The 18,768-nt window shown below is 35.7% G+C and overlaps 1 protein-coding gene across 1 annotated transcript in view; it reads left to right on the top strand.

The window, feature by feature from the left end:
- The window catches only part of LOC150093910 (uncharacterized), a 112,290-nt gene that overhangs the window by 78,583 nt on the left and 14,939 nt on the right, over window positions 1-18,768 (top strand). Inside the window, 2 exon segments of the mRNA XM_090412918.1 lie at window positions 11,201-11,575; window positions 13,725-13,845. Of these exon segments, the coding sequence (XP_090269044.1) occupies window positions 11,201-11,575; window positions 13,725-13,845 (496 nt within the window).

The following is an 18,768-nucleotide window of genomic DNA, read 5'->3' as shown; positions in this document are numbered from 1 at the left end:
CTCTTATACAGCTCATTCATCCCACACAATCAATTGCACTCCTTTCTCTTCACACATTTCTTCTAACATTCCATTCAAGATCTTTGCTCTCCACCATAACTTATTATTGTCATACCTGTACAACACATGCACACAAACTCTTCCTGGTTTAAATACTAATTATCCAAGGATGGAGACAGAGGGCTCCACATGATGTACCCTCAATCTTTTCATAGATTTTATTTTTCCAGTGAAAATATCCCAGTTGTATAATGTATTCAAATATCTTCAACATCCAGAGGAAAAATTATTATACAGAAAGCAAATGGATGATTGTTCTATGATGATGATGATGTACTGTTAATTTCAGTACAAAATATTTGTGCATATTATTTTATTAATGCTATTTACTCTGTGGTTGTTATGTTTTCTCTCTCTCTCTCTCTCTCTCTCTCTCTCTCAATTATGTCATAGAATTGTTCTTTTAAAATTGCAGTCCATTTAAATCTGTAGTTTTTTCCATCTGTTTTTTGCAGTGTTACAGCACAAAAAACAAATTATACAACGATATTTATTAACTGCCATGTATATCTCACTGGATTTCAAATCAGCATCTTCAGAGTACAGTTACTTGTTACAATACTCATGTGATAATGAGTACAGGAAACAATTCAAATTATAACAGAAAAAAGATAAGTCCTAATTTGGCACCCTCTAGTTTTGTAAAAAGAAAAAAAAAAAAAAGAGTTTTTACAGTTATTGGGTTAAAGTTGATCTGTAAATGACTCTCTCAAATTTTTGATGGATTAATGCAGCCATACTTGTTAAGTTTAGGAGAGTGCTTCATAGCTGTTGCTCATTCTAAAAGTTTCTCTGACTTTCATCTGATCTTGTGTGAAGAGGGAACTAAAGCATAGTCTGCCAGCTCTTACTTGCCATAATGATGGTAGTTTGTCCACCACGAAAAAGAGACAACGTCCAGCACCTAAGCCTGCCTGCCTACAAAAGCATAGCTCTTTCATCCCAAAGTACATAACTTGACACTTGAATTGTCAGCCATTATCCTTTTCCCAGACTAGCAGTCTATTTTGATTTCCTGCAGAAACTATATATCATCTTCATTAACTATAGCTTTTCCACGTTTAGAATCATTAGCAGTCAACTAGGTATTTTCCATTAAATCATTCACAATATCACTAATGAACACATTGAACCAGCAGTGCCCCTAATACCTAGCCATGTAGCATACACCCACTAGTCATATTCCATCTCTTTGATTCATCTCCACCATATACTGTTCCCTTGTGCCTGTCCATCAGCATACTCTTGAAATATGGCCAAAAATTCTGCTCTTGTGAAATACGTTAGTTCCATCATAAATGAATTCTATATCTTAATTACTTATAGTTTATTGTACTACTTACATAGCAATATTTTGCAGTATTGATCATATCATGTTATAATGAGTTAGTTTGAAAAAAATGGTGTGATATCTTTATTAATCTTGTTAAATATTGAAAAATAAAAGTTGTCAGTAGTGTTTTCATAACTGATAACATTAATCATAATTCGTGGACTTCAAATTTAAAAACAAAACAAAAAAAAATTAAATCCATGCAGTAAATGCTTCTCCTAGTCTAGCCATAAATACTGTTACAACTCGAACAGTGCATAAACCTTTAATCTATCAGTAAATCATTTACAGCTTTCAGCACATACAAACCACATATATAACTTGCATATAACAGCATCCAATGTTCAAAATGTCTTCTTTCTGCCTTCACACGCGCCTGAAGTCTGTGAGGCTACATATCAATGGCAGCAAGCACAACATCTAATGGAAATGCTGTCGCTGCTCACTGCAAATCCACTTTCAGGCGCTGCTGGTGTATCATTTCTTGCAGGCTACTCTCTCAAGTTCTGACCACAATTCGAAGTCCAACAGATTCAGATTGGGACTTCCAGATGACCAATCAGATGGTGATACATGGTTGGGTACATTCGCCTCCAACCACTGTTGTGTGGTCCTCGCTTTCTTTGCAAAGGCCAAGTCCTTTTGGAAGGTCCACTGCCTTCCGTGAAACAAGGTGTTGTTTAGGTTCCAGCACAGTGTCTTGATACACTTTGGCAGAGGTTTTGACTCCTTTCTCACAGAAATGCAGCTTGGATACCCCCCCCCCCCGATACATCAATTCTCACCAAATGATCGCTGATGTGGGGGTGATGACCTTACTGAATCCTTGGTGCTATGGTGGCACCTACTGTGCGACCATCTGAGGCACACATATACCTGATCATTTTGGCAGTTAAATGACTCTTCATTGGCAAAAATCTTCTCATCTATGAAGAGGATATCTCTATGTCTGTTGTTCACATACCACCGGAGAAGTACCTTTGATTTATCGCCCTTTGCTGCATAAGTTATGGCATTAGGAAGTGTCTAGCAGAACAGTGATAGGCTCTCACTCCTAGGTCATCAGTTAATGTACATGACATCATTCTCTGTGAACCATTCCTCTCACACCATCACTTTCTGCATTCTCATACAATTACAGTGGAGGCATGCCTTCACAAGCTGTTGCATCCTAACGCAGAGTGGTTGACCTGTTCTTTGGCAATCAGATACATCTTCTGTATCATTATAACAGTTAATAGTGTGAGACACAAACATCCTAGTGATTCCAAGTGATTTTAGTATGTTGAAAATAACAAGTGGCTGTATTCCCACCTTTTGAAGTGCTATTACAGCTACATGGGTCTCATAATCTCCCTGCTGTATTTAACCCATACAGCTAGATAACTCTCTCTCTCTCTCTCTACTGATAAGCACGCAAATGTTAGCTGCACACAGTGCCACTAATAGAACCAGGCTCACGCAATTCTGTGGGCAGCACGGGGCTGTGTGGAAGCTGTAACAGTATTTATGACAAGACTGTATTTTTATACACTCGATAGCTAAAATATTAGGAGATAATACTTAATGAAATGGACTACACTATACACTGTAATATTAGCAAATTACTATTATTACATGACACCTCCAAGGAGTCCAAGAACTCATCATGGGATAGCACTCTATCCTACTCTACTCCATCAACACACATTGCCATTTACTGCCTGCCACCACCAACAATAGTATTTTTGTCTGTCAATTGTGAGTTCTCACACATGAAGGTGAGAGAATAAATCGGATGGGAATTAGACAGAATCAGACATACTAACTGGTATCGAGTGTAAAGGGTACAATATTTTTAGGAAGGGTAAGACAGGATAGGAGAGGAGGGGATGTGCTGCTAATGATATTGGATGTCTTGACTTCATTTAGTATTGGAAACTATGATTGCAATACTAGTAACAGTTTTTATGTGACAATGAGTCTGAAGCCATTTGGTGTGAGGTGGAATCTAACAAGATCAATTACATAGTGGGGTGTTGTTACAGACCTGGTGGATTGGTTGCTAGTGATGAAGAAATGCATCACCAAATAGAGATGATCGACACATAAAGAGTAATCATAATGGGAGACTTTAATTATCCAAATATTGATTGGGTAGCAGTAAAATCTCATGAGAAGAATGAAACTGAATTCATTGAGCTGTTGCAAGACAACTTTCTCAAGCAGAATGTGACAGAAGGAACTCGAGGTAAAAGTGTGCTAGATTTGATTATATTGTCATTGGGTTTCAGTTAAAGATGTGACTATTCTGCCTCTGGTTGGTGACTGATCATGCAGCATTCATTTGGGAAGTGACTAAGTTTATGAATGTTCCATTCAGAAAAGATGTACATGCTGAACTACAAAGCAGGAAATTATGACCACCTGAGGAGTATACTGTGTTCAGCAGAATGGCACCAGTTGCTGGATGGTAATAATATCAACAGTGTATGGGAAGCATTTTAAAAAATACTTAAATGATGCAATATCAGAATGTGTTACAAGAGTTCGAAGAATAAATTGGGTAGAAGTCAAATGGATATGTAATCTTATTAAGCAAAAGATTTGTAAGAAATGGATGACATGGAAGGAATACAGTTTGTATTGTTTGTATTCGGATGATGTCTGTTACGAAAATTATAAGTAGCAAGCCAGAAGAGTTCAACTGTTGCACAGAAAGCTAAATCTGAGTACTAAAAGAAACTGGCTCTGCAAGCTAACGACAACCCACAAAAATTCTATCGATATGCTGCAAGTAAAAGAAAGAATAACTCTCCTGAATGCAGGTGGTGTGAGGGTGACAGTTGCAGAAGATGTTGTTCAAATAATGAGTTCACTACTACTACTTCTAAAGAAACTCAGGTGTATAAAGAGGAAGTATTAGAGCTGCTGCACAAACTGAATGAGAATTCAGCAATAGAGATATTCAGTTATCAGTACGGATGCTAAAAGAGTGTTTAGCTGAACTGGCTATTCCTTTGATGAGACTGTATAATTTGAGTCTGAACAGGAAAGATTCTGCAGGAATGGAAAGAATGTATGGTAATCCCATTGCACAAGGATGATGCACTTTGGCGTGATTAGATATTCAATGTTATATTATATTGGTGGGATCATGCTAGTGTTAGTAGATCTTGGAGTGTTAGTAGATAACAAGTGGAAGTTCAGGATCCATGTAGCAAAGATTGCAAATACAATTCAAAAGATAATTGCAATGCTGAAACAAACTTTCACATGTAAAGAAAAGGATGTCATTTTTGCTTCTTTACAAGGCCTTGATAAGACCTCACTTGGACTGTTGTGCAGGTCTGGTCTCCTAGTTTCCATTGTGATTCTAATACATTGGAGAGAGAGAGTGCAAATGAGAATGTTAAAAATGATATCAGAATTGTGGAATACTGATTAAAGACAGATTGAGAATTTGTAGGCTGCAGACACTAGCAAACAGGAGAAAGAGTGGTGATTATGATTGAGATGTACAAACTTCTGAAAGAATCATACAGGATTTCAGTTGATAGAATTTTTCATTTTATGGAGTGTGGGGAAAGAACAAGAAGTCATCCTCGGAAGCTGAGAATGAATTCCGCTAAGAAGAGAGTAAGGGCTAGATTTTTCTCTCATAGGATGGCGTGTGATTGGAATGAATTGCCATTGGATGTAGTATGTACCAGCAGTATGAATGAATTCAAGAATAAGTATGATAGCTGATGCATGTAACATGTTGCTTCCCTGACTCCCTGGAGGTCTCTCTTAATAATAATTAAATTGGTGAGTAGCATCATTAATCAGAAGTTGCGACCGAAAATGTTATGGAGGGTATGTAAGGAGGTGATTAGCAGGCTAAAGCACAGGCAAAGAGTTACTAGTATGGTGAGGAATGCAGAATCAGGTTATGAGTAAAATTAACCAAGCAGACCAAAGGAAATCCCAAAAAGAGTTCTTTCTGCTTGATGAGCAGAAAGGAAACATGATTATGGAAGAATAATATTAATGAATGTTCTGACAGTATGGATGTGACAAGCAGAAGAAATAATAGAAGAAGAAACTAATTCACATCTCAGTCCTTGTTGCATCAGCAACAAGGATTGAGATGTGAATAGTGCTAGATGAACTCTGTTTAGTAAGAATATTAAGAAATTTCAATGTGAAAATAGACATCAGTTTATGTGTTATGGGAAGGTATAAGACAAATTAATCAGTCTGGTTAGAGTGAATCCCTTTACTGTTTGTCTCAGCACTGGTGTAGCCAACTGATTGGGAAGAGGACAAATATGTTCCATTACACAAAGAAGACTCAAAGACTGAGATTTCAAATTATGGATCAATTAATGTCTCTTGAGTAGTCAATAAGGTATTTGAAAAGTTGGTTAAGTGCAGAATTCAGGAATGGGTGAATAGGAATAATTGGACAAGAGCATGCATTTGTGAAGCTGGAGTTTTGTCTTGTCTTATTAATTTACTTTCTTTTAACAATAAGGTGACAAGTGGGTTGGATAAGGCTAATGGCTACATAATGATATTGCTAGACTTTGCCAAACCATTTGATAGGATATCACATGGAATCCTATTGTATAAGTTGAAGGCAATGGGAATGGACATGAAACTGGTGACATAGATTGGAGCATGCTCTTTCACAGGCATGAGAGAGTAGTATATGATTGAATTGGATCAAAAAAGAAAGTAAGTTACTCCTTTCCTTCATGCTTACACGATGATCAGAATACATTGGGAAAATTATGGAAACAACTTTTACTCCAACACGGTAGTTGTTTCCATAATTTTCATAATGTTTTCTGATCACCATGTAAGCATGAAGGAAAGGATTCTGATAATTCATGGAGATGGATTATGAGAATAATCCATCTCCATGGTCACAAGCGTTGCAATTATTATGGTAAGCTAAAGATACGTGTTTCTCTTTTGATCAATCGGCTGGCCTTTTTGAAGAGATGCAGAGACAGCAATCTTAATCCTAACTGCATCAAGCTAAACAAGAAATTTACTTCCGCTAAAGCACTTCGTATCTATGCACGTACAGAGAAAGCAATACTTAGAAAAAAAAAAAAAATTCAAACAGGCTGCAGAAATCTAGCAATGACCCAAAATGAAGTTTCAAATTTACAATCTGAACTCTCTAGTTATATCAATCCAGATATTTTGAATATGCTTGAAAGAATAATTGATAATTCAGCTAAACATATTCTGGAAAGCAATAAAGAAAAACTTAAGGCCAAATTTCGTACTTCAGTGGCAAAATTTGAATGCTAATCATACAAATCTAACCAATTAGGATATCTCTTCCCCAGCAAACAACTCCAAAAGTGAAAAACAAACAAGTGAGACCAGGAGCGACTAACCACATGCAAGGAATAGTCACGTAATCAACCTATCTAGCCACACCTTAAATAACAGTCAACTTGCATTACTTGAGAAAGGCCTAAACTTCACAGCAGCACCTAGAACTGTTAATAAATTGGATGCTATATAACACATAGAAAGAGGCATTAACCTCCCTACCGGCCAATGTGGATGAAATAGTGACACCAAATTGCACTTCTTATCCATGTTATTCAATGGGTTTTAGAGCTTTGTATCCAGATTTAGCTCAACGTCTATAGACGTCGTGGCCAGTTGGGGGATTAAGTCTCTTCCAAATGGTATAGCTGATAAAATTCGTTCAGAAACCAGCAATGTTTTGAATAAAAAGAAAACCATATGTAGCAATCTTACAAAAAAAGAACTAGCAGTAATCAAGTCATTAAAAGCTAATCAAGATGTAATTATAACAGAATCGGACAAAGGTAATGCAATGGTCATTCTTGACAGATCAGCTTATGAACTATAACTCGATGAACAGGATAAAGAAAAAACTGTGGAATTACTTAAATCTGTCACCTCATGGCCGTCAGACACTGTTAAAAAACTGATACCTCATTACGACCGTTCTCCCAGAATATATGGTGTTTCCAAGAAATTAGCATCAAACTCAAAGAGTTGGTAGGTCATTCCCCCTCCTATATAAAGCACACACAACACTTTATAAACAAAATTTAAAACATAACACTTGGCAAAGATGATTTATTAGTCAGTTGGACGTTTCTGCCCTTTTCACAAATGTCCCAATCAGTGACATAATTCTCCTACAGAACAAATTTCTGCCCGACATTACTGCTCTCTTTGTCCACGTACTATGTTCTGGTTACTTCATGTGGCAAAATAAATTTTACCTACAAAAAGACGGTACAGCCATGGGCTCACCTCTATCCTCCCCCCTCCCCAATTTCTAACTTTTATATGGAAGCTTTTCAGCAATGTGCTCTTCATTCCTTTACTCTAAAACCTACAGTTTGGCTTAGATATGTTGATGATGTTTTCGTTATCTGGCCACACGGTCGCCAAATGCTAAACACATTCCTTAACTGCCTAAATAAACAACATGAGTGCATACAATTTACTATTGAAATTGAAAATCAGAACTCACTCCCTTTCCTGGATACACTAATCACACATCTTCTCTCAGCTGTCTATCCTTCACTGTTTACTGCAAATCTACACATACCGGCCAATATATACATGCTAACTCTTATCACCACCCTTCGCAAAAACTTGGAGTCATTAACACCCTCAAAAACAGAGCTATAACAATTTTCTCTAATGAGCAAGCTTTTAAACAAGAATTAAAAATTATTAGCAATACATTTATAAATAATTCATCTATCTCAATGGCTTTAACAGGCCTTTAAGGCACACAACCCTCCAAGCATGCTTGGATTTCGTAACCAAAATACGAGGATAGAATGGTCACCCCTATGCCTCGAAGTATTCCTGGCTATATCCCTGTGTGTGTTCATGGGGCCGGTTTGCCTGCTTGCGGGATGAAAAACACCAGATAAACTGGCAAAAAAAAACCCTGCTGTCCATGCCCAAGACCAGCTAACTTGGCTATGGCTGAGGAAGATCCTTCAGCTCCTCACGTCGTCGGCGGGAATCGAACCTAGGACACTCCTTCTCCAGTCATATGGTTGCGAAGCACAAAGCCACTAGGCTAACCGCGCAGACATTTATAAATAATGGCTATAGCAAAAATACTATTAATAAAGTTCTTCATAAAACTTCATCAAAAAATAATATAGATTACAGTAAAACCATAGCTATCCCATACATTAAAGAGTTATCAGAAAAAATTAATAGAATCCTATACCACTATAATCTTAATGCCACTTTTAAACCACATTTAAAATTTAAAAACATATTCAACTCCTCTAAGGATCCTTTTTCCCCATTGGCACATCCTGGAGTTTATTGCATCTATTGCACCTGGAATGTATCTTATATTGGGGAAACTTGACATACAATCCCTGTCCATAAAAAAAAAAAGGATCACAAACGACACATTAAATTTAACAATGTTGGTGAAGCAGGCCTCTCAGATCATGCCCTTAACACCCTACACTAAATTCATTGGAAAAGTACCTGCTCGTTACATCATACAAACCTGATATGAATGGAAATTTAAAGAAGCCTGTGAAATTTTGATTAACCACCCTAATCTTAACAATAATGGTGACATAAAAATCCCAAAAATTTGGATGGCACACATTCATCCCACTTAGTTTCTAGCAAACCTGACTTTAGGACGCTAAGCAAATTTTCAGCTTTTATTGGGCACTATCCATACCAGTTGGTTGTAACTTATATGTATACTTATATAAGTATTTTATTTTATTTTATTTTATTTTTATTTATTATTTTTTTCCTTTTTTGTAAACATGTTGCTCTCCAGCTTAATTTAATTTTGTAACCTAATAGATGATGATAATAATAACAATAAGACTCTGGCTTTGATGTAGTAAGGTTTTTTTTTCACCAGAGGTCAGGCCAATAGTTGTAACAGTTGGTCAGTAATTTTAGCATGCCATGTAGACTGTAGTGCAGCTTGTTTCTCTGAATATATGTGTATGCTTCAGATGATGACCGCTGTACCATCGACAGGGTGTAGCATAGAGGCAGCCTGCCTCACTCCACCACTTAATAAGGGCTCTCATTCAGCTATATTTAATTAATATTATTATAATTGTTTTGCATTAATGTTTCTCTTGTAATAAAAACAAAATAGCAATTTGAGATTTTCTTATATTTTTGTCTTATAATCCATTAGGGATGATATTTAATTGTTTGCTTCAGGGTGCAATCCAATCTGGCGACGGCCCTGGATGACCTTAATGTGAAGGTCAAAACGTCGAGTGTTTATTTTGGTTTATATTAAGCTAAAGTTTTACTCCAACATGGTAGTTGTTTCCATAATTTTCATAATGTAAAATAAGTTACTGATGGTGGTTTGTAACAGGGCTCTACATTAGGGCCACTGCTGTTCAGTTTGTTCATCAGTGATATTTTGAAATGATTTTATGGAAAATATCCAGTTGTCCAATGGTTAAACTGGAGAAAACAATAATTAATAAAAGTGAATGTCTAGGTCCTGTAAGGATAATCGAAATATACTACTAGTTTATTATTATTATTCAGGATCTCCACGGAGCTACATCAACACAGGAGTCTCATCTTAGACCATCAGTACCCAACCAGTGGTACGCGTACCCCCGGGGGTACATGCTGGCCCGTTCAGGGGTACACGAAAAATAAGCAGTCGGGAAAAACAAATAAAGTAAACAAAATGCAAAACGTTAGTTATGGAACGATAAATGTCATGTTTAAGTCACAGCTAATGGAGACACTTCAAAACCTCTTGCCATTTACTAATACTGAACTAGTGGAGAGAGCTTTTTCTTCTTACTTCATAAAAATAAGTACTGCAACAAGCTTAATGCGAGTTCGAATTTAAGACTGTATCTTGCATCTTTTGAGCCTGATTTCAAGAAATTAAGTGCATCAAAGCAAGCTCAATGATCTCACCAACAATGTTTCAATCAGTTAGTGATCTGTATACCAATTATTACAGACTTTTCAGATAACACAAATAAATATTATTAATAATAATAAATCAAAAGTTTGTTAAATACTTGATCATCGTTATCGATATTTAACATGAAGGTATACTTATTTCTGTGTTACGAATATTGTAAAATTAAATCTGTGGTTTGTACTTTGTGTAGTAATTTTCCTTTCCCAATTCATTACCTCATTTCTGCTATTTTACATTAAGATAGGCACTGAACAAAAGTGTCAGTATTTTAAAACAGCTATTTTAAAAACAAGAGGTACAATTTATAGAAATGGGTTTAAAAGGGGTAGTACACAAGTGGAAAAAGGTTCAGAACCACTGTCTTAGACAACAAAAAATATCATACCATTCTTTAAACCCATACATCATCTGCATGATCACCATCCTATCAATCAATGCATTCATGGTTAATTTAACCTCTTCAGATCCTGATGTACAGATCTGAGCACAATAATCCAGATGTGGTCTGATCAGGCTTTAAACATTGGAATCACCCCTCTCTTATCTCTGCTAGTCCAAGTGCTTCTTAGTATTGCAACAATCCTCTAGGCTAACTTATATGCAGTAGTGTTCGACATGTACAGCATATTCTCATATATGCAACCTTATTTTCTCCTTGCACATTTTGGAAATAATATTATATTGTATCATGAACTTAGGCAAATAATAAAAAAATTTAAAGTAATCTAATCTTTAAATAGCACTTATCTTGAAAATAAGATTTTTGTCAAATGTAGCATTAAAATTATTTTGTTTTGTCTTATATGTAGTGGAATTTCTTTTGATTACATAAAACACTAAATTTTGACTATTTGCCATTTCAGGGACTTTTACAACAGGGGTTAATGCAGCAGAGTCTCCAGAATCTGCAGCTACAGGCAAGCCAAGCAGCAGTATCATTACCACAGGGTGTTCTTTCCTCCCAAGCTGCAGCAGCTACTGTTGCTGCTGCAGCTGCTGCTCAGCAACAGCTTCAACAACTTCAACAGCAACATCAGCAGACACAAAATCAACAGTCAACACAATCTTCGCAACAGCCACAACAACCACAGCAGCAGCAGCAACAACAACAACAACAACCAAGTCAGCAACTGCAGCCACCTCAACCACAGTCACAACCACAGCCTCAATCTCAAGCACCATCTCAGCAGCCTCAACATCAACAGGTCCAACAATCACAAACTCCTCAGTTACAAAAGGTTTGTAATTGTTTTATAATTAATTTGTATCATTGAATATTCATAGATATTAAAATAACTATGGTTATTAAATTTATATTAATTATCTGATAAATGGGTTCCAGATTCTATTTTCTTATTTAGTACTGAAAATGAGAAAACATGAAAACATGAGCTTCTTTCAGGGAGAATACTGAGGACACACCTAGCATGCACAATTTGCTCTTCTGAGTCTTCTATTAGAAGAATTAAATAAAATAAAACTACCCGATTACTTAATGGATATAGTGAGACCTTGATACAGAAAATATTTGATAATTATCATCCCTCTTTCAAATTACATTCTGATATTAAAAGGATCAGCGTACCCTATCTTAAAGGAACATCTGAACAAATTGCAAGAACCCTTTGCAGATATAATTTGTATACCACCTTCAAACCTGCCTAGGTTTGTCATCTTTCTTACCATCTATCAAAGATCCATTATAACCTCTATCGTTGCTTGGTGTTTATCAAATACCATGTTCTTGTCATTTACTACTTTAGACAGACTGCTACTATTAGAATTGAAGAACATCAAAATTATATAAGATTTTGGATTCTGTAGGTTCATGCCTTGCTTCTTATGTTATTTACACTGGACAGAGTTCACTGGAACCATACCAAGATGCTACACGACAGTCAGTTCAAATTTGTTCATCTATTTTTTGAATCTGTATACAAAGTATACAAACTGTATACTTTTTTCAAAGTTTTGGGAAATGATTGCTGTTAATTGTTTATAATTTTTATATTTTTATTTATTTATTATTTTAAAATTAATTAATAATAAATCTATTCCACGTCTCTGAACTTGAATATTGTTTCCTCCAGCTGGACAGCTGTGACTGAGACACATGATATTATACGTATGCTGTATGACTCATTCTTGTATTCAGAATTTAAATGTTGTTACAATTTTTCTGTCTTCTCCCTGAAACAAGCTCATGATATACTGAGTAAATTATATAGGAGCAATAAATTATATTTAGTTTTCTCTTACATGTGAAGCCATTATTCAAAATATATAGCAAGTTGATTTCTTTATAGTATTATTAAAGATGATATTTTGCCCTACATTTCTTAAAAATATTAAGTTTTTGGTAGATATTCTTAATTTTTCAAAGGTAAAATGCTGTTTGAATAACTCACCACCATTCAAAATCTCAATTTGCACAGTGATGAGGGCAGGAACCTGCTCCAGAGTAGTACCAAGACGAGCATTATTGAGATTGTATCAATGAGAACTAGGTCCATGGGGATACTGCGCTACCCATGAGCTAAATCAATGCAGAAATCATATTTTCTATATACATGTAACAAAATGACCATATGATTAAAATACTTGGAATTAGAGATAGTTATAGAAAATTTTTTTGCTTGGTTATAAAGTAAATTATAATAGGAAAGAAATATATTGTTGTTTATAATCCTTTACTTAGCATGAGCAAACAAAAGTTTATGCAGAAATATCTTCATAATTAGGCATGTTATATAGTGCAGGCAGATAATTTCGCATTAAATTGCTCTAGTAAAAAACTTTGACTCTCTCTAATCCAGAGTATTGTGGTGACTGCATCATTTTATTGTTTTATATGGAAAATATGACTTATGCATTGATTTAGCTCACTATCTTCATGAATATAACTTGCCACTGATGGAGATTAAAGATGGAAACTGATCTGAATAGTGACTCTTCCTATAATGCATGTCAATATACACTTCCAAAAGGAAAAATGTTATGCAGTTTGGGATAATAGAGAAATTTCATGTGAATTCATCTGCATAAATAGCCTAGTTATGAAGATACTTCACACTGAACCTCCTGTTTTCTCACATTTCAGTAAAAGACTAAAACAATAATATAATTTTGTGTCTATTAGAATTTAATCTATATTTTATCTTTAGAATTTTCATTCTGTATTCTTTTGTGTTTAAAACACTGTTGGAGGGAAATATTTTGTTTCATAGACTAATTAATATGCCATAGTGAATAAATATCTGTTAATTTGTGGAGCAACCTGCACTTCCTTTATAGTTCATGCATGTAAGAATTTGCATCATTAATAGTTAATTTTAAGATAGATGTTTATAATCATCTCCTTCTCACTCCTCTCTTTTCCCTTTAAAGAGCCCGGTACCTACTCACCATGTAAAGTCACGTTCAAGTGAGCCGAGTCCCGAAGAAATGACTGACTTAGAGGAATTAGAGCAATTTGCTAAGACCTTTAAACAGAGGAGGATAAAACTAGGTAAGGTGATATGTTTATCTGTTTCTCTCTCTTTCTCTTCTTGTTTTGTTATTTTATTTATTATTATTATTATTTTGTTGTTATTTATCTTAAGGGGATAGTAAATCCCACATTATTTCAAAGCCGAATAAGAAACTCAAAGATCAGAATCAAAGAGTTTCATGCTGAATATAGTAAACTATAAAAGTTTCGGCAGATTGTAACGTAAGCTAAAGCACATAATTCAACACTAGGGCAACTCGTAGCAAAGGTGGTTAAAGTTCTGATCACTATTCTTAGTATTTCCCATAATGTAAAACACATCTCCTAGGAGATGTATGATGTTATACATTATGGTGGAAGGTCACTACCCAGACCGATTTCGACCTTTATTGAGTAGGTAGATCTAGATAATACTGAATAGGTAGACCTAGATAATACTGAGGTTATAGCGAAAAGAACTTATATACTTTGCTGTACGAGTTGTCAAAAAGGTGCACCCATAAATTACTTAAATAAAGAGCCAATAGGCTTCACTTCGGCGATGTAACATTATTTAACTTAAGGGGATATTAAATCCCACGTTATTTCAAAGCCGAATAAGAAACTCAAAGATCATAATTTATGGGTGCACCTTTTTGTCTAAAAGCTCTCACTTCTTTTAGATAATATAGATTAAGTTCTTTTCTTTAAAATAGAACTTTCTATTGTACTACACACATCAAATTAAATATGATTTTGGATTTTGATATTTCTTTAATATTTCTAGTCTTTGAAAGCATAATGAATCTTTGGCCTGTTGTTTTCTAAGTTATATGCATGGTATGGATTGAATGGACAAAAGGAATTGTGTATGTGGCTAATAGACTGCATTTGAATGTTTAGGAGTTAGCGGTTTGAAGAGTGCTGTTCAATAAGAGATTGGAAGTGCAAAATCAGGAACTAGAAAGGTGGATGCAGTCAAGTGTGGGTTTAGCCATCCCTCAGACAAATTAGTCATATTCATATTCATTCAAACAAAAAATAATGATGCAGTGTCAAATACAGTTTCAAATCTGAATGCTTTTGTAAAGACATTACACAACAGGAACTGTAGGTCCAAGTGAATGTTGAAATGCATGTACATGAATGATAGAATACTAAAAATAAAGGAGAGGAGTTTTGGGCATTGTCAACTTGGCTCAGCCAAAATTTATAGGCATCTGTGAGACCTAGTTGACAAAAAATGATAATGTTACAGGGATAGAATGTAAAAGGTATTGTACAGGGTGTCCACATTGGACCTTCCTAGTTTCAAAGAATGGAAAATAATTGAAATGCGGAAATATGTAAGGTTTGGGTTGTTCGAGAGACTACAAGTTTCTTCCAGAATTTTTTTACAAAAAAATTATGAGTGTTCCTTCTCATTTGTAAAATTTCAACAACATGCACTTAAGTAGTAGTAACATGTTGAAACTAGATATGTCCAATGTGGACACTGTATTTTCTAGGAGGATACAAAGATTAGTACAGGAAGTAGGATATTGCTGATGATGATAACTGAAGAACTTCAACCAACAAAATTAGAAAGTAAGGAGAATTTTAGGTCTGAGAAGGATTCTCAGACCTAAAATTCATTTGAGGCTATCTGGTTGCAAAATAGTGGTAAATAGGATAAAGTATACTGTTATTGCTGCTATAGGCTTGAGGGGGGGGGGGGATTCCCACAGGGAGATGTAAATACCATGCTCAGTAGATTAGTATAATGAGTGCAGGCCAAGCAATTATTATGTGAAACTTCAATTATGGGGACATAGATTAGACAGAGAAAATGGGGCATGGCTAGATGGAAGTGGAATTTATACAGTTGCTAAGGAATAATTATCTGAAACAGCATGTCATGGAGGGAACTAGGGGTTTGAGAGTCTGGTAATAGCATCAGAAGATCTATCCATAACCAAGGTAGATACTGTCTCCAATTCAGGAGAGTGACCATGCAGTCTTGTTTGGGGAGATTGCTAAACGTGAAATTCTCTGTCAAGAAAGGGTTTATGTTGAACTATAAGGTTGGCAATTGTGACAGACTTAGTGAGGAATCTTGGAGCATTGCTATGGCTTCAGATGCTACAGAGAAAGGATGTCGGTAGTGCATGGAGAGGATTCAGAGACGAATAACCAAGCTGATGACAGGTCTGTGGAATGCTCCCTATGAGCATAGGTCGAAAGTGGCGGGCTGCAAAGTTTAGTTGATAGTCAGATGAGAGGGGGACATGATAAAAACTTATAAGTTATTAAAGGGGTTTTATAGGATTGAGACGAAGGAAAATTTTCAGTACATGGTAAATAAAGAGATAACTAGAGGTTACCCATGGAAATTGTGTAAGAGTGTGGTTAGTAGTGTGTGCAGACTAGATTTTTTGCTTGGAGAGTTGTTAATGAGTGAAATAAATTGCCAGAATTAGTTGTGAGTGCCCTAACAGTGAATGAGTTTTTTAAGGATAGGTGGTGTGCATAAGTAAGTGGATCTTCCATGATTAGTGTTAACTTCATGGAGGTACTGGTATTATAATAATAATAATGTTTGCCTTAACTAGTAGTGCACATTTTTCCTATCGCATATACTCTATTTCTTGCAAAGTGTTCATTTCATTAAAAACTGACTGTTGAAATATTACACAGTCTAACATGTGAAAGAAAATATCATCATCAAATTCCTGATTACCCTCAAAGGGTGTACGGGATATGATAGTACTACATGAAAAATTTACATCATTACTAACTTCCTATCTACAATTTTCCTCCAAATCAGTCTGTTAAATGTCAAGACTCCAATATTATCAAGTCTTATATTTCTATCTTCTAAAGCACTTTTTATGGTATCAATCCACTTATATCTTGGTCTTCCTCTGGGTCTTTTCCTGCCAACCGCAGAGAACACTTGTTTTGCTAATCTTTCCTCTCCCATTCTGCTTAAGTGACCATACCACCCGGGATTAGCTCTGCTAATGCATTTCTGGATGCTGACAATATCAAGTTCTTTCCTAATATCCTCATTTTTAATATGATATTGCCATTTGATGCCATCTATTCTTGCCCCTAATCTTTCTCAGGACTCTCATATCTGCAGTCTCTAGTCTTTGGTAAAGTGTCTTACTTCTAACCCAGCTCTAACCGTTGTGGCTTCTTTTATAATTCGGTAGCGGAAGTCATCCCCAACGGAGAGCCACAATGGTTCTCCGCTCAGAACAAAACCTTAATAGAAACCAAGGACTGATTCTGTCCGAGATCTGGAAGACCTTTATTAGATCTTTCAACATGCCAGAACTGAATTTTGCCACCAACTACAAATCGTTCCTACACAACAACTAGCAGATCATACACGCACTATGCGTGTGACGTACGCATTCTTCTGCTTTTATAAAAAATACAATTGTATTCGGTTTATTTTATAGTTTTAGTGTTAACAGTTTTTAGCATTTAAGTGTTCTTACTATTTTTATACATCTTTTACCCTGATGAAGCCAGCAGCCACAGTTGGTGAAACTAGTTGGTATAACTTTGTTTTAAAATAAATTTGACCCAAAATAACCCAAATAGTAGTCAATTATTCTCTCCTATAGTTAGTGTGGTCAAAAATAACAGTATTACCATCATCATAAAGGTCTTTTACTTTGTGTGTATGCGCGCGCACATGCATGCGTTTTCATGAACACATGCCTTTTATCAAAAGTCTATAGAAAGCTTATGAGCTATATTATGGTATTAAAGCTAGTAACCATAATAAAAACTGAATTTCTGATATGTGCAAGGCTAAATTTCGTGCACATGCTCTCCCGTCAATTTAAATTGTATTGTGCACTGTATTGTATCATCCAGTTATTTTGCTGCATACTACTTTATGCTACAAACTCTGTGACTGCTTTTGCAGCAGTTGCACTGGGTACTTTATAGAATCGCTCACAAATGCTTCTTCCTCTCCTTGTATGATATAAGATCATATTACATTTTTATACATTTCTGATAAAATGTATTGAAAAAGTTTTCCTTCTATTTATTTTTCTCTTTTTTGTTTAAATCAAGTCAAACTTTGGGAGCAGGATATGGAAGGTTATCAGAATATCATCATCACAGAGACCTCTCTGGTGTCAAAAGATTTATGATTAGGATGCTAAGATGAGAAATCTTACCATCACAAACAAAATTCATTAAACTGTGCCTTAAACTCTTACTCTTTCCATGTTCTCAGGCAATGTGTGTTCTACTCATCAACTACTCTCTATTCAAATAACCTACTCTTCCCTACATTCCTTATACAATTTCCAGGGATGACCTCTTGCTCTTTGCCTGTCTTAGTCCAGTCATGAAAAATTTATTCCATTAATCCAGTTACAACCCTTTCCCAACTTATATGTCTCCTTATATCTCTTTCTCCTATTTATGTGGCTCTGTGAATAGCAGTTCTTCAATCTCTTTTCACACCTAGCTTTCCAGAGACCAAGCACAACTACATTCATCTTCTCTGGACCCTTTCTAGTAAGTCATCATTCCTTTGTAAAACAAGGTGACTAGATTTGTGCACAGTAATCCATACGCAGCCTAGTCTTATACAAGGACCAGGCTGCATATAACCACCTTGTATATGGCCATGACCAGGCTGCATCACTGCCACATGCCCTCAGATGCTGAGGGCATGTGGCAGTGATGAATGAATAATTTCTCCTAGGCAAGCCAGGAGAAATCATTCATGTGATTAGGGAGGTAAAATACTTGACTTTCATTATCCTGAAGGTAAATTTTGGTCTTATCTGCGTTCAGAGAAACAGGTAAGAGCTCTTCCACGAGATAGCCTGCAAACTTTCTCACACAAGTTTTTTTTTTGAAAAATACATTCATTTGAAGGGCATCCCTTTGAATGCATTGCTTCATTCATAACCACATACTCCTTCTGGCATATTCTTATCAATA

This window comes from Typopeltis vanoorti, chromosome 23, assembly GCF_054136105.1.
Source record: "Typopeltis vanoorti isolate ZY-2024b chromosome 23, IOZ_Tvanoo_1.0, whole genome shotgun sequence".
NCBI lineage: Eukaryota > Metazoa > Arthropoda > Arachnida > Uropygi > Thelyphonidae > Typopeltis > Typopeltis vanoorti.
The sequence above is the reverse complement of the archived record's forward strand: the minus strand, read 5'-3'. Positions and strand labels throughout refer to the sequence as shown.